The sequence below is a fragment of the Typopeltis vanoorti genome, chromosome 16 (assembly GCF_054136105.1).
Source record: "Typopeltis vanoorti isolate ZY-2024b chromosome 16, IOZ_Tvanoo_1.0, whole genome shotgun sequence".
NCBI lineage: Eukaryota > Metazoa > Arthropoda > Arachnida > Uropygi > Thelyphonidae > Typopeltis > Typopeltis vanoorti.
In genome coordinates, this window is record NC_143564.1 from 3,422,696 (window position 1) to 3,438,452 (window position 15,757).

The 15,757-nt window shown below is 35.3% G+C and overlaps 1 protein-coding gene across 1 annotated transcript in view; it reads left to right on the forward strand.

The window, feature by feature from the left end:
- The window catches only part of Tnpo-SR (transportin 3), a 605,621-nt gene that overhangs the window by 523,597 nt on the left and 66,267 nt on the right, over positions 1-15,757 (forward strand). Inside the window, exon 23 of the mRNA XM_090405918.1 lies at positions 4,277-4,444. Coding sequence (XP_090262044.1) covers positions 4,277-4,444 — 168 coding nt within the window. The remainder of the gene's footprint in view (positions 1-4,276; positions 4,445-15,757) is intronic.

Below are 15,757 nucleotides of genomic sequence, written 5' to 3' on the forward strand. Positions count from 1 at the left end.
GGTAAATAGTTGCGAAACACCAACAGAAATTTTACAGCTTTTATATTGGATATTCATTTCTTCTTGCCAACCAGAAGTCTGTTAAATCCATCCTCTTGATTGTTTGCCTGAGACTTCCGTTGCAGGAGAGCTCAATTAGTTCATCTTTCTCAGAGGGAGTTAACGTTTCTGGTAATGTGTCATCAATGGCAAACAGCTCTCTAATCCAAAATTCTGAAGCCAGGTTTTCAGGGAAGTATTCTTTGAAATCTGTGATTAGACTCCCAAGATGCTTCTTTATATTCACTGCCAGTTCACTATGAAGAAGAATTTCATTCTAAGTTAAGAAAGCATCCAACAATGGAAAAGAACACGTTTCCAGTATTGATTTCTTTAAACGATGAAGCCAAGTTTTTTCTTAAGAGCCACAGTTTTATCCTGTACCAAGAATAAGGAAATACGTGCACCCTGCAAGCTCATGTTCAGCTGGTTGAAGTGGCAAAATAAGTCTGCCAGGTAAGCCACAATTCATTAGTGAAATAACTCAGTCTGAGTCTGACAAATCCTCAGACTCAGACTTGAGTTTGAGTGAAGATTTGTCAGAGAGAAAAATCTGCACTTCTGAAAGAAGTCCAAAATACATTTCCCCTCGACAGCCACCTAACTTCAGTGTGAAGTAAAAGAGAATCATGTTCAGCACCCATTTCATTGCACAAAATGAAAAATAGTCGTGAATTCATGGCTCTGGACTTAATGAAGTTAACAATTCTCACACTTTCATTCAAAACTGTCTTCAGAGCAACAGGCATATTTCTTGCAGCTAAAGCCTCATGATGAATGCTACAATGTACAAATTTTGCTTGTGGAGCTACTTCTTTAATTTATGCAACAATGCCACTGTGTTTCCCAACCATTGCACATGCTTCATCAGAACAAACACCAACATATTTATTCAATTTTATATCATTCATTTTCATAAATTGGTCTAATTTTGAAAATATTTCATATGAGGTTGTTCGAGCAGGCAGTGGTTCACAAAACAAGAACTCTTCCTTCGCTGTTTTCCCATCTATAAATCTTATATACATAAGAAGATGGGCCATGCTGGTAATGTTAGTAGTTTCATCTAATTGTATGGAAAAGTATTTACTAGCCTGAACTTTTTCTATTAACTGCTCATTAACATTTGAAGACAAATCTGAAATTCTTTGTGATACGGAGTCATTGGATAATGAAATCATTTCAAGTTGTTTTGCAGCCTTTTCCGCCAAAATTATTCTAACCATATCTGTAGCTGCTGGTAATATTAATGATTCTCCGATTGTGTGAGGTTTTCCTGCCTTAGCTATTCTTAAACTGACTTCATAAGATGCCTCCAGAGCCTTCGTGTTAAATTCTGAAAATGAGGATATTTGTTTTTTCCTTGCTGACAAATCAGACAGTTTTCTCTGGAAATATTCCAAAGGTTTGTGTTTTAAATCGTCATGCTTGGTTTAAAAATGACGTTTAAGAAGGGAAGGCTTCATCGAATGTTTTGATAGCGTTTCATAACAAATCACACACTGAGGAACAGGTGCGGTTTTTTCTCCAGTATATGTGAAACCATATGATAAATGACTAAGATTATATTTATGTTGTGCTGTATGGGGCTTTTTGTTGCATTCTTGTACAATGATGTCCTCTGTCAGTTGGTTAGGATTCGAAGTAGTGACTTCTGGCAGAGAATAATTGTTTCCCCTGCTTACACTAATTTCTCCCTTCGATCATTTTGAGGATCCGCTCGTTAACCATTTATTCATGCTCTGGTTTCTATCCTCTGGCACAAACTACATATAAATATGACAATTTCACAAATAAAATCTCACATTCAAAGACAATAATCTAACACCACTACTTTCTTAACTGTAACTGCGGCTCATGGCTAAACAAATGACAACGGACAAACTGTTTTCTGTTGTTGTCCGATCAAATATGTTCGAGTTACTTTCTATCATTGTCATTTGATTAATACTCGTTAAATTCAAATTAAACTTACGTATTATTTTTGTATATTATTATACAAAAGTTTTTAATGATTTAAAATCTAATTGTTTTCATTTAGTTGCATGAAATATTTTAAGTAGAATATTTATGCATACAATTTTAATTCTCAGCTCATGTTGCGAGTAAAAAAATATGTTAATTTAACCTTTTATTTTATACTCTGTTTTTGTACCACCTGGCAGTGGCCCACGTACCACCAGTGGTACGCGTATCATAGGTTGAGAATCCCTGACATATTCATTTTAGTGTTTGCCAGATTGGAAAGTATTTGCTTTATATTTTTATTCAACTTTCACACATACCATTATACTGAGGGTGGCAAGGTGTGGTAAAAATCTTAACATTTAACAGTTTACAAAATTGTGAAAACAGTTCAGATGTAAAATTTGCTCCTTGATCTGAAAGTAAGGTCTGAGGAGTTCCATATCTATTAATAATCATATTTAAGAACGTCCTTGCAATAGTCTTTGTAGTTTGATCTTTGATTGCCATTGCTTCAGGAATACTAGTTAGCATATCTATTGGCTAATAGAATACACCTGTTGTCTTTTTTACTAGTTGGCAATGGAGCTTTTCCTCTGAAAGGTGATCTTAATTGCCACTTAATGCATGCGAGTGTGTCACTCTTCATACCTTTCCATATGTATTTATTCTTTGCCAAGTCAGAATTATGAAAGTATATGTAAGGAATCATTTGAGATTCCTTACATATATTTTCATAATTCTTATTTTTACTTTCGACCTTTCTTCTTCTTCAGTTTCTCTGGTCTGTAGTAACCCATCCTTATTCAAATGTAAGTTTTCCAGGTTCAAAAATGTATCTGATTGAGTCTCATCTCTCAGTACTGCTTCATAAATAGTTTTTAATAAAGGATCATCTTTCTGAGCTTGAATAATATGATCCTTTTCCCAGATTTGTGAATTAGGTTCCTTATTCATCTTACCAGTAACATGAATTTAGGACTTCTCTTCATCTTGATGCAAATGGTTAACCCTACATAATTGATCATCATCAGACCCTAAAGATTCAGATGGGTAATCTGTCACTATATTTCTTTTTCCTGGAATATAAGCCATAATCAATATTATATTCCTGTAGTTCCAGGGTCCACCTAATTATATGTTGATTTTTATCTTTCATATTACTTAGGAATGACAAAGGCTCATAAGAGAAATAAGACAGGGCTTTGTCTCTTACCTGTAATAATACTTAGTTCTGCAGTCAAGATTACACTTCTAGCCTTTCTTGGTATGTGGCTATGCACATACATACATATACACTTATCAGATCCACAGTCATTTTAAAAAAATAAACAGTGGCATCCTTTTATGTTCAAGACACTTCTCACTTGGACTACTCATACCATTATGTAAATTCCAAATTTGCCAAACCTTATAATATTGTTCTCCTATTTGGGATAATGCATAAAAAAATCTTCTTCCTCTTCTTAATCCTTCCTCTTTTACTTTTTTACAGTATCGAGGGTTTTTTTTAATTCTTGCAACTGTAACAAGAATAAGGTGGTTAGCTCTATGCCTCCTGGTGTGTCCTATGTCTGTAGATGAATGTTTTCACAGGGCCAATTTGCCTTTTGTGGGGGACAAAAAAAAACCAAGTTTCTGGGTGAAAAAACCCCCTACCTCCGTATGAGACTGGCTAACTCACCTTTCATTGAAAGAGACCAGATAAAGGTTCCTCACATCACTGACGGGACTCAAACCCATGTCTTTCTGACTAAAGGGCTTTGTCTATAATGACTGAGCTTTGAGAGCTCCGCATAAAATATAATAATAATATAAAAGTATCTGATACGCTACAGAAGAGGATAGTCCACTTAATAGATGACTCCTTTCTCTTCCAGACACACTCTAGACACTTTCTCACTGACATTTTGTTTTGGCTTTATGCTTTTCTATAAGTATTTTCATGGGTACTGGTCCACTAAACTGACCACCATTCCTCTCTTTTTTTCTTTAGACATGTAAAAAAATGGGCTGCTGCTAGTCAGCATATATGCGCAGTTCTCATTCCACCTGCCTCTGTTCTTTGTATCAGCCTATTTTAAGGCCAAAATTACTTTATAAATGACAGTAAATAAACTTTTTACATTGCATCAACCAAAATGACTCCAGGTTGAGTTGTTTTTATGAATATCTTGAATCATTTTCATACTTCATAATTTATTTCAGCATTCAGTTGAAATGTATAATAAAATCAATCTAATGCTTTAATGTGCATGCATTTATTTCACAGGAAGCGGCAGATTATCATCAGAGAAGATCACTTATTCAGAATGTTCTCCTCGAACATGGGCAGACATTATTGAATACCCTGATCCAAGCCTGTGTATTTTACTTGCCTTCTTATACGCTGATGGAAGTAGCTAATGTCATATATGAATTAGTACAATTTGATAAGCAGGTAGCAAATTTAGTATATAAACTGTCATTACTAGAATTCTGTGTTCAATATAGCTGTATGAGTTTTAAAAATTTTAAGGGGGGGGGGATTATTAAATTCAAGCTTTGTGGTATTTTTTAATTAACAAATTTAATAATAATAAATTTTATTATTTATTTAGGTATTTCAGCATTGGTGTCATTCTAAATTATAATGTCACATTTATGAAATTTTAAACATGGTATTTTTAATATTCAATCACAGTGAAACTTATACGGTTTTTATACCCTTAGGTTTCACCTAAGGAGAAACTCATGTGATTGTTCTTGATATTTCCAAGTCATTCAAGTCTAACATTGCAGCCTTCTCACTAAGCTGCCATTGTATGGCTCCCTGCTACCCTTTTTGAGTGGATTGCCATCTTCCTTTCTGTTGTTTGTTGTGTGTGTCATATTGAATGTCTATTCAACAAAGATGTTGAAGGAGGAGTGGTGGATCTTATTAATGTTATGAAGGTTTTATTTTATAACAGCAATATTGTGTATGTGATACCAATGATGTTTAAGCAAGAAGAATCATCAGCAGATTAAACAAAAGCTACTTTTATTGGAAAATAGGAGTGTATAATCTTGACTAACTGTCTGGAGAAAAATGTGTATATACACTTACAAAAAAGCATATATAATTCAATGTAATAGAGCAATTATCATAGTTGTGGCATTACCATACAGTGCCACATAGGTGTGGCACAGTATGAACATAACAAACTGCTGGTCTGCTCACACATAATGGTATATTAACAGTGATATGTCCAGTCCTGTTGCAGTGAAGTATAGTGACAGCCAACCTCACCGAATTCCCCTTCACCAACACTGGACACTTGACAAATGCATGTTTGTGTGTGTGTGTGGGGGGGGGGGGGGTACAATGACATCCATTCCATTTTTTATGATGATGTTATGATATCCAGCAGGGGCAGAACATTATGATTACATCGTAAGTCAGTGGACTCATCATGGTAATAGCATTGCAGGTTGGAGTGATAATGCACTAGTGTGAAGAAGTGTTTTTTTGGTATGTCTGGTCAGCAATCTATTCATGTTCATAATTTACATGATCAGGTACTAATAGCTTCACCCAGTGATAGTACATTGTCTCAATACACACAGATCATTTTGGAATACTTCTAGGAGCAAAGGCATGTACTGCTCTTTGGAGAATGAAAAGACATTAGGGGTATTTATATATTATACATTCTTTATGAATTATACATGACAATAAGTAAGTGAAACAAATTGTAAGTCAAATTGTAATGGACAAAAGATCTAAAGTCCTAACATCACACCGTCAAATGTTGTAAAAAAAAAGTATATCCAAAAGCACCCAGTCACAAGTAACTTCATACACTCCAGGATATGGTAGAGGATGGAGTTTTCCTTAAGGGAATGCATCAGAGTTGCTAATTTAACATGCGGTTTGAATGTGGTGCAAAGGCCATGTTTTATTAGTTAGTTTGGCTGTCTTTTCTGGTATACCATGGAGAATAGGAATAGTGTTTTGTTCTTATATGTTAGAAGATGGAGAAATAATGGGTCTGTACAGTATTTTATCTATTTTGTAGGATTATAACCATTAGCCAAGAAAGTATGGTGCAGATATTTAAGTTCTGTGGAAAGAGCTGTATCATTAGAATAAATTGCTCTGGTTTTATATGTAAGTATTTGTAGAATACCATACTGTTGGGCTGAATGATGATGTAATTGTTTATGTAGATATCTTCTTGTGTATGTTGGTTTTCTGTAAATGGAAAAAGATAGTGATCCATCTGAAAGGTGGGTGACTAATATGTCAAGAAAAGGCAAACAGTTATTAGATTCTTTTTCTGTTGCAAAATGAATTTTGGGGTGTTGGATGTTTAGGTAGGTGACAAAAGCATCCAAAGTGTATTGTCCATGGGGCCAAATAGCAAACACATCATCAACAAAGTGTAACTACACTAGGACTTGTATGTAGCTGTGGTAACTATTTTGTTTTCCAAGTGTTCCATGTAAAAGTTAACTGAAGAGGGAGAAAGTGGGGTAACCGATATCAGTAACCAGCATACATTGTGAATTTGAATAATTCAAAGATATCAGGAGGAAATTTGGACTTTATTAAATTAAGAGTGTCTATTAGTGGTACATTAGTAAATAAAGAAATAACCATTATGTCTGAATTTTTAAGGATATGATTTTTAACTAATGATTGGAAATGGACTGCATTTTTTACAAAAGTAGAGAAGTTGCCATAAGGGGGGGAAAGAGACTTAGGTGTTGGGCAAGTTTATAAGTAGGACTATCTATGCTATCAACTATAGGGCATAGGGGAATATTGGATCTGTGGATTTTAGGTACTCCATAAATAAAGAGTGGTTTAACATGAATTGGTTTTATTTTGTTTATTTCTTTGGGCCAAGAAGTCACTTTTTCCCTTTGAGACATAATGGGATCTAGATCTATAATTTGCTAAGTAAAAGTGTCACATAGAAGATCGTGTATTTTAAAGTTGTTGTAATCCTCGTGATTCATGATAACCATTGCATTACCCTTATAAGCTTTTGTAATAATAATATTTTTATCCTTATATAACGTTTTTAAGACAGCTATTTCATTCTGTGGTATATTACTTTTTGATGGTTTTGCTTTGCTTAGGATGTTTGCTATGTCTAAACACATTATTAGCCGTTGAGGATGGAAGATTGTACATGCCCTATTTTACATTCATCATAATTTCTATTTTGGAGAACTTGTTTAGTTGTAATGGCAAAGTTATGATCCAGACTAACAGTCTTCTTAGCTTCTTCTGTAAGCACCTGTGACAATAAATTTATGACCATGCAATCTCATCAAAGTTGTGGTCAGAACATAGTACATTGGTGCTGTTGTGGGATTTCAAATTTCTTCAAGTGCCTGCTTTTAACTTTTGTGAATTCTTTTTTTGCCAAAACTTCAGAGATGTGATGAAAGGATTGGCCCACAGTTCAGATCTAAAACATTAAATAGTTCTTCACGTAAGGTGGTTATACAACCGTTTAACTTAGTAAACTCTATGAGAGTAGTGGCAACTTGTTCTCATAGGAGAGCTAAACTTACCCATCGGTAAATATTATTATTGCAGGCAACAAAAAACCACATAAATCATCTATACAACAAACTCCGAACAATAACTGGCAAACTCTACCGGTTAAAAGACATAGTTCCCACCCACCTAAAAACACTAATATACAAAGCACTATGCCAAAATATACTAAGATGCGCTATAACAACATATGCTTTCTGTGCACCTTACAAACTAAATAGATTGTCATTACAGTACCAAATGATAAAACTGATCTTTTGGGAACAAAGAGACAATAACGACTTTATACATTAATCCCTTAGTTAGTGCATTTTCGATTAGTGCGTCATTTTTTTTCGATACCCAAATTCGATTAGTGTGCCTATATACATCTTAAAAATAGATGTTACAGATTTTAAAAATTTATCTATACATTTTTATGGCTAACTATTTTAAAAAAATCACTTACCAGAATGAAATAATTTAATTACTGATTTTAAAACATTTTAGAAAGTTATTTTTAATGGCATACTACACTACTTCTATGTATACTATGTTCCAAATTTTTACTGCCAAAATTTATGTCGTCTGCTATAGTACGCCCACGGATTCAAGACCCTTCGACACTTCTGCGCATGTCGCAAAAAGGAGAATCCATTCCGATAATAGGGTAATCAATCCGTCTTCTGGGATGAGTTGTTTATTTATTATTACATGTCGGAAAATTAACTTTTCTTTTATGATTATTGTAGTTTTTAAAGTGGTAACTATTTTGCTTGTATAAATAACAGTTGGGAAATTTTATTGTAAAGCACGTGATTTTGCGTATTGGTGACCAATTTGTACATCCTTCTTTTCTTTCTCCTCTTCAATGATAACGTCCAAGAGTTAATTAAATCTCATTATGAAGAATTGAGTGATTCCCACCTGCTAAATTTAGATGCACAGCGGGAAGATCGCGAAGAATATGAAGAAAATTTATCCAGTGATATTCAGCCAAAAGAGATTTCACAGAAACAATTTGAAAATATTTTTCGTACAATCGAAGCTTTTAAGCAGCAATGCTTAGAGGTTGACCCTGATGAAGAGAGAGAAGCAGTATAATTTGCAGAAGAGGCAATAGGGCCATACCGTCGGTTGTATGAAAAAAAGAAACAAAATGCCCACCAAACTATGTTGGCTCAATTCTTTGTTAAGAAGTAGAATAATAAAATTTATATTCTGAATATGTTTCAGCTTCATGGTTTTTCCTTTAACTAGGCCGTGAGACATACCTTAATTCTTTTATAAAAAAATTAAGGTTCAAAAAAGAAATTTGAGGAACAAATTATACTTTTTCCAATAGGTTATTATATTCGATTAGTGCGTTTTCGATTAATGCGCCTGTTTTAAAGAATGCATTAGGCGTACTAATCGAGGGATTGCTTGACACTGCAATGTCAGAACATAAAATACTGACAGCAAAACACTTATGTCACTATGCAGCTTTGCTAAAACGTTATTTCGATGCCAACTACAGGACCGTCAGCAATACATATCATATAACAAGACCTCAGACAACTAATTATATCACATATAAATACAATAATTACTACGGAAAGGGCACACGAAACTTCTACATCCCAGACATGATAAACAAATTACCTTTTGAATACAGAAACCTTATAAACTACAATAGCCTGAAAAGAGCTCTAAGGACATACTATGAACAAGAAACATGCGCCCAAAATACAGTTCAAACTTAATGAAACACAATATATTCATTCAGGCATCCAGTTCAGCGACGCACAAGACATTCCAAGTTCGTATGTATGTGTGTGGCATGCGCGAATTTCTCAGTCAACGGCTGCAGTGGGAATCAAACCTATTAAACATAGGTTTGATTTCGTAACTTCCCAACACAGCAAAAAAACCAATAAATAATGACTAACTGGTGTCATCCTCAGATAAGCTTACAAATAGGCTTCGAGGATGAAAGCTGAGAAATTACATCTCATCCAAGATATAAAATAAATAAATAATAATCCAAACCCATATATCACATTTCGGTGCTGTAGTTACAGCACTTAAATATACTAAAAAAAAAATTTTTTTTAAATCAAAATTGTAAATATATATATAACTCATTGTTAAACGAATAAATGCTGTATTATATTATTATTATTAATACATTATGCAGGGGGAAAAAAATCTGTTGTAAATAGGTAATCTTATGTGTTGTAAATATTTAATCACAATATTAATCGTAATTTTACTAATAAAAAAAAATTATTATTATATGTATGTAATTTTTATAATTTTTAAATTTTGTAACTTCTATAATTTTATAATGTAATTATTAATTGTATGCAAGATGTAATAAAGTGTTAAAAAAAAAAAAAACTCCAGGATGTCCTTAGACTCATCGAAGGACGCCCTAAACATCATGTCAAGAACTAGCCAACATTTGCGCGGTATGTATCATACTTTGCTTTGAACTTGTTCACAGTCATGGCACCCAAAACAGACTCTGGCAACTTATCCCACTCATTCACTATTCTCCAAACAAAAAACCTAGTTCTAAGACCCTTGCTAACTACACTCTCACTCAGTTTCCAAGGATGACCCCTAGTTCTCCAACACCGCCACACCTGTTCTGAAAAATTTCTTCTGAATTAATCTTGTTAAAACCCCTCAGTAATTTGTATGTCTCAATCTTGTCACCCTTTTCCCACCTATCAACCAGTTGCTATAATCAACAGATCTTCAGCTTGTTCTCGTAAGGTTCATTCCATAGCCTACTACCATCTTGGTCACTTGCCTCTAGATCCTCTCCACCTCCTCATCATCATCACCAAGAAACCCTGGTGCCCAGATCTGCACACAGTCAAGATGGGATCTTGTCAAAGCTCGATAAAGAGGAACAATAACCTGCTTGTCTCTACAAGCAGGTTATTGTTCAAAGTATCCTTCAGTAACAAAGTGATCTGATGAACTGCTTTAGTCACTTTTGCTATGTGTCCCCTAAACTTTAACTCTCTATCCACTAACACTCCCAAGTCTCTGGCCTTGTCAATTTCCTGGAACAGTTCCACCAATGTGGTATACAGCTGATAATCTTTTCACCTCAAAATGCATAACCTTACACTTTGCCACATTACACTGACATCCATTCCCCTTTACCTAGTCTGGTGATCTCTCCAAATCATCTTGCAAAATTTTGACATGATCTGTATTAACTGTTGCTCTACCCTACTTTGCACCATCAGCAAACAACTGAATGCAGATCCTTTCCTATATTGCTAATGTACAAAGTAAACAGTAGCAGCCCAAGAACAGAACCCTGTGGCACACCACTAGTCACAGGCCTTCCTTTGGACTCTACTCCTGAATAAACTACTCCCTGATATCTCTCCATCAACCACCCTCCTATCCATCTCACCAACCTTATATCCATCCCCATGTACTGCAGTTTTCTGATTGGAATTCCATATGATATCCTGTCAAAAGACTTTGCAGAGTCCAGCAGTATCACTTTAAATCCATTACCTTTATCCAACTCAGCTGTCGCTGTATTATAAAACGTGAGCAAGTTACTGAGGCATGACCAATTCTTCACAAAACCATGCTGTCCTCAATACAGTATTCAATTACCATCTATCCATTCCTATATTTTGCTCTTGACTGACTTATCCAATACTTAGAAAACAACTTCTGATATGCTGATCAGTCGGTAATTTGCTTGTAGTCTCCCTTATGCAATGGAACTATTTTCCCCTCTTTCCACCCCCTCAGGACTAACCTATAGCTCAGATTTAGATTGAAACAATATAGTCAAGGGCACTGACAATTCTCTCGCCACTATAAAACTTGAGCTGTTATACCATCCAATTCCACAACTGTATTCACATTAAGGTTCTGCAATATGCTATGCACGGCCATTTCATTTACCTCAGTTCACACATAAGCCTTTGGCTCTCTCATTCCTGCATTATCACCACCTGGATGATATACTCTTGCAAAGTGTTCACTTAGTAATTCTACTATTTCAACTGATTCAGTTACGTCCCTACCATCAGTATTCATTGAAAACATCATACCATATACATTCTTTCTTTTGCTTTACGTGCATACATTCTTTCTTTTACTTGCAGCATATCGAAAGAACTCTTTGGGATTATCTTTAGCCTGGATTGCTACTTTCCTTTCATACTCTGCTTTTTCCCTTTCTTACCCACACTAGTTACCCTTCTGGCCTGTGTCTTGTACTGTTCATGTGCCTGCTGGTCACCTTTCTCCTTAAATTCCCTCCACAATTATTTTTTTTTATTATTATTTATTTATTTTTCATCACTTAAACAAAACGGGAGAGGAAAGATTAGCAAAACACGTGTTCTCTGCCAGATTGGCAGGAAAAAGACCAAGATGAAGATGAAGATATAGGTGGATTGATACAGTAAAAAGTGCATTAAAAGACAGAAATATAAGATCTGATAATGTTGGAGTCTTGATAGATAACAGATTGATTTGGAGGAAAATTGTTGATAGGAAGTTAGTAATGATGTTAAGTTCTTCATGTAGTAGTATTATATCCTGTACACCTTTTGAGGGTACATGTAAGGAATTTGATGATGATTGATTCCTTGATTGATTTACTCTCTTGACTATAAATTGAAGATTCCAAGAAATTATATTCTTGGTTTAATCCTTTATCCAAGTGTAAGCAAACAAAGTTTGAGCCTGAAGTTAATTTACGGACTGGGCAGGCAACTCTTATATAGAAACTATTGACTTCACGTCACTTGCCTTAGTATCCCATAATGCAAAACACATATCTTTATGATCATATATAATGCTATGTACTGTAGGAAAGGTCACTACCCAGACTGGTTTCTACCTTTATTGAGATTTCATCAGTGAGAGCCAGACCCAGAGAGTCCTCAATCTAGCATTAAGCCAAGAATATAATTTCTTGGCATCTTTAATTTATGGTATAGCCAAGTGGGAAAACTTCCAACATCTCCTCATTCTAGGTATGCAATCTGCCATTACCTCCCTCAAGCACTTCTTTGCTACTTCCCATGCACTATCAACATCCAGTTGATATACAACAAAATACGATATGCCTTTGCCAAATTTAACTTTTCTTTAAATCTGAAAAAAGCGGGAATAATATCACTGTCACAGTATTGTTTGAAGAAGACTAACCTGTTGAGTTATTTGACCAATTTCAATTTCAAGATACTGAACTGTTGTGCATTGTATACAATATCGTCTTTGCAGAGAATCATAAATCTACAAGCTTATGTGTTGAGCGTTATTCGTAACTTATTTTAACGGTATTAACAACACCAAATTAACTTCTTTTTTTTTTTTTTTAATGTTTATTAACTAGCACACCTGAGGTATCTGATGTTGGACCATACCTTACTTCATACAATATACATCTGTTATATTATCTCTAGTGCATCCCCTTCTTTCTTTTCTTTATTTCTCTTCTTCTTGCTCCCCCCCACAGTGCTATTAGTTTGAGGGCTATGGGTGAATCTTTCCTATTTTGCCATTTCATTTCATTTTATGCAGTGGGAGATCTACCTTCTCTCAAAACTGTCAGATATGTTGAAAGGATCTCTGCAACCCTACCACTTTTTTTCTTCTAGTGACTTCATTTCAAAATGTTAATATGGTTGTACCTTATAATACATCTCATGCGGAATAATCAGAGCAATGTTCAGGGCTTAGGTAGAGGGTCCTGTTCGAGAAGTATGTTACAGTTTCCAACAAAAGCCAGTGATATTGCGAATGAGGAATACAGAAGGTATAGGATTGATCTTAGAGGGAAAATTTATATAAGACATGGAATATACAGGGTCTACAGATAGGTACTCTTGATATTGTCTGTAAAGAGATGGAGAGATACAAAAATGACATCATTGGAATTCAGAGGCCAGATGGAATGGAGAAAGACACTTCAAAAGACAGGATGATAAGCTAGTTGTTTATTCAGGAGGTGGCTCAAAGCATCGTGGGGTAGCTGTGTTTCTAAAGATATTCAGGCAAGAGCCCTTCTTGGTTATAATCCTGTTAATGACAGGATAATTTGTATTAGACTTAAGGCTCATTCTACCAATGTGTCAATCGCAGTAGTTTATGCACCCACACAGATAAGTCTGATGGAGAGTGAGGAATTCTATGAAAACTTAGATTGTTTTGGACTACCTACTAAGGAGAGATGTACTTAGGGAACTTTGTGAAAGTGGGAAGAGTAAGAGAATTAGGCCTGAGTGTAGCATATTTAGTCCGGATGAACGTAATACCCATGATGAAAGACTGTTGGAATTTGCCTATGCTAACAGATAAGTTATTACCAATACCTGCTTCCAGAAACATCCACAGTGGGGCTATACTTGGATATCTAACATTGATGTCAAGGCACCAGGTTGATTACATCCTGTTTCTCCAACTGTGGAAGACAAGTATCTCTGATGTGCATACTTGTCCTGGAGCAGACTGTGGTACAGATCATCAGCTAGTAAGAACCAAAGTAAGACTAAGACTTTGAAACCTTCACTGTTAGGCTTTGAAGGTTTTGAAGTCCCACTAGACTAGATGCTAGAGTAATTCCTAGTGGGTTCACACAAGAAGCATCAACTCGTTTGATGATCTTTTTGGAGACTGGTGAAATGCTTTGGGAAGGAGTCAAGATTATAATACAGGATACAGCCAAGAAGTATCTCAGTCCAATAGAAGACTGAGAGACCTGTGGATATCAGATTCAACATGCAATCTAATTGAAAGAAGGCAGTTGGAGAAACAAAGAGACACAGGGAGTGAAAAATGTAAGGCATTACATAGAAAAGTCAGAAGAGCCATCAGGCAGGACAAGGAAAATTTTTATACTAATAAATCTGAAGAGATAGAGTTCCAGATGAGGATGCACAATTATAAAATGATGTTTTGTTTAGTTCATGAAGCACAAGTTTAAGCCCCATTGAATGTCATCAAAGACGAGAATGGAACAGTACTAACAGAAGAACTGGAAATCAAAAACAGATGGAAAGAATACTCTGAGGACCTGTACAACAGAGAGGATAAAGAAAATTTGTGGAGCCCCTCTCAACGGGAAAATTTCGATTTGGAACCTCCTCCACTTAGGCATGAGGTTGAAAGAGTAGTGAAACGGCTTAATAGCAGTAAGGTCTCAGGTGTAGGTGGAATCCCAGCAGAATTAATTAAGGTCATAGTGGATAGAGGGATAACAGTGTTTCATAGATTGCTTACAAGTATATGGGAGACAGGGTCATGGTCTAGAGACTAGATGAAGTCGGTTTTTGTACCTTTACATAAGAAGAGAGTTGAAGGATTACAAGAAATATAGATCTATTAGTTTAATCTTTCATGCAAGCAAGATTTTATTAAAGATCATTCTAACTAGAATTGAGGCCAAAATTGAAGCAGAGATGTCTGAGGAACAAGCCAGTTTTAGGAAAGGTAAGGGTACCAGAGATCGTTTCCTTTGCTTTAGACAGGTCATAGAAATGTATAAGGAATTTAGATTCCCTATCGTAATGTGTTTCATAGATTACTCTGAAGCTTTTGACTGTGATCAGCATTTAAAACTGTGGGAAAATAATGAGGTTTCTTCTACATATTATCATGTTGATAGCTAACTTGTACAGTGAAGCAAGAAGACACGGTAAAGAACAGGTATTGGATAAACTGATTGGCTTCAGGTTGGAAAACGAATTAGGATGCCTATTTTCTCCTCACTTGTTTATTATGTATTCTGAGGACATGCATGTAGCATTTGATGAGCTCAAGACAGGAATTAGGATGGGTGTTAGATGGATCAGTAATCTGAGGTGTGCAAGTGATACACTATTCCTTTGTAATGACATAAGGACTAGAAAAATTCTTGACAAAGTTAACGAGATCAGTATGAACAGAGGATTTCATCCCAGTTCTAGTAAGACAAAACCTGTGGTTCTCAAAGGAAATTCAGACAGGAAAGCTCCTAAGAACAAGTCTTTCTTAATGGAGAAAGAATTGAGGAAGTAAGTTTGAGTACCTAGAATCCATTATTAAGGTGTAGAATTTCTGTTCACAACATGTCAGAAGAAGATTAGAAATGGCTAAAATAACAGTCAAGACTTGTCTAAAATCTAGAAGGATGAGTCTATCTCCACAGGAATGAAGTTGAGGATTTTGAATGTAGCTGTTTTTCAACAGCAACTTATGGACCAAGCATCTGAATGACCA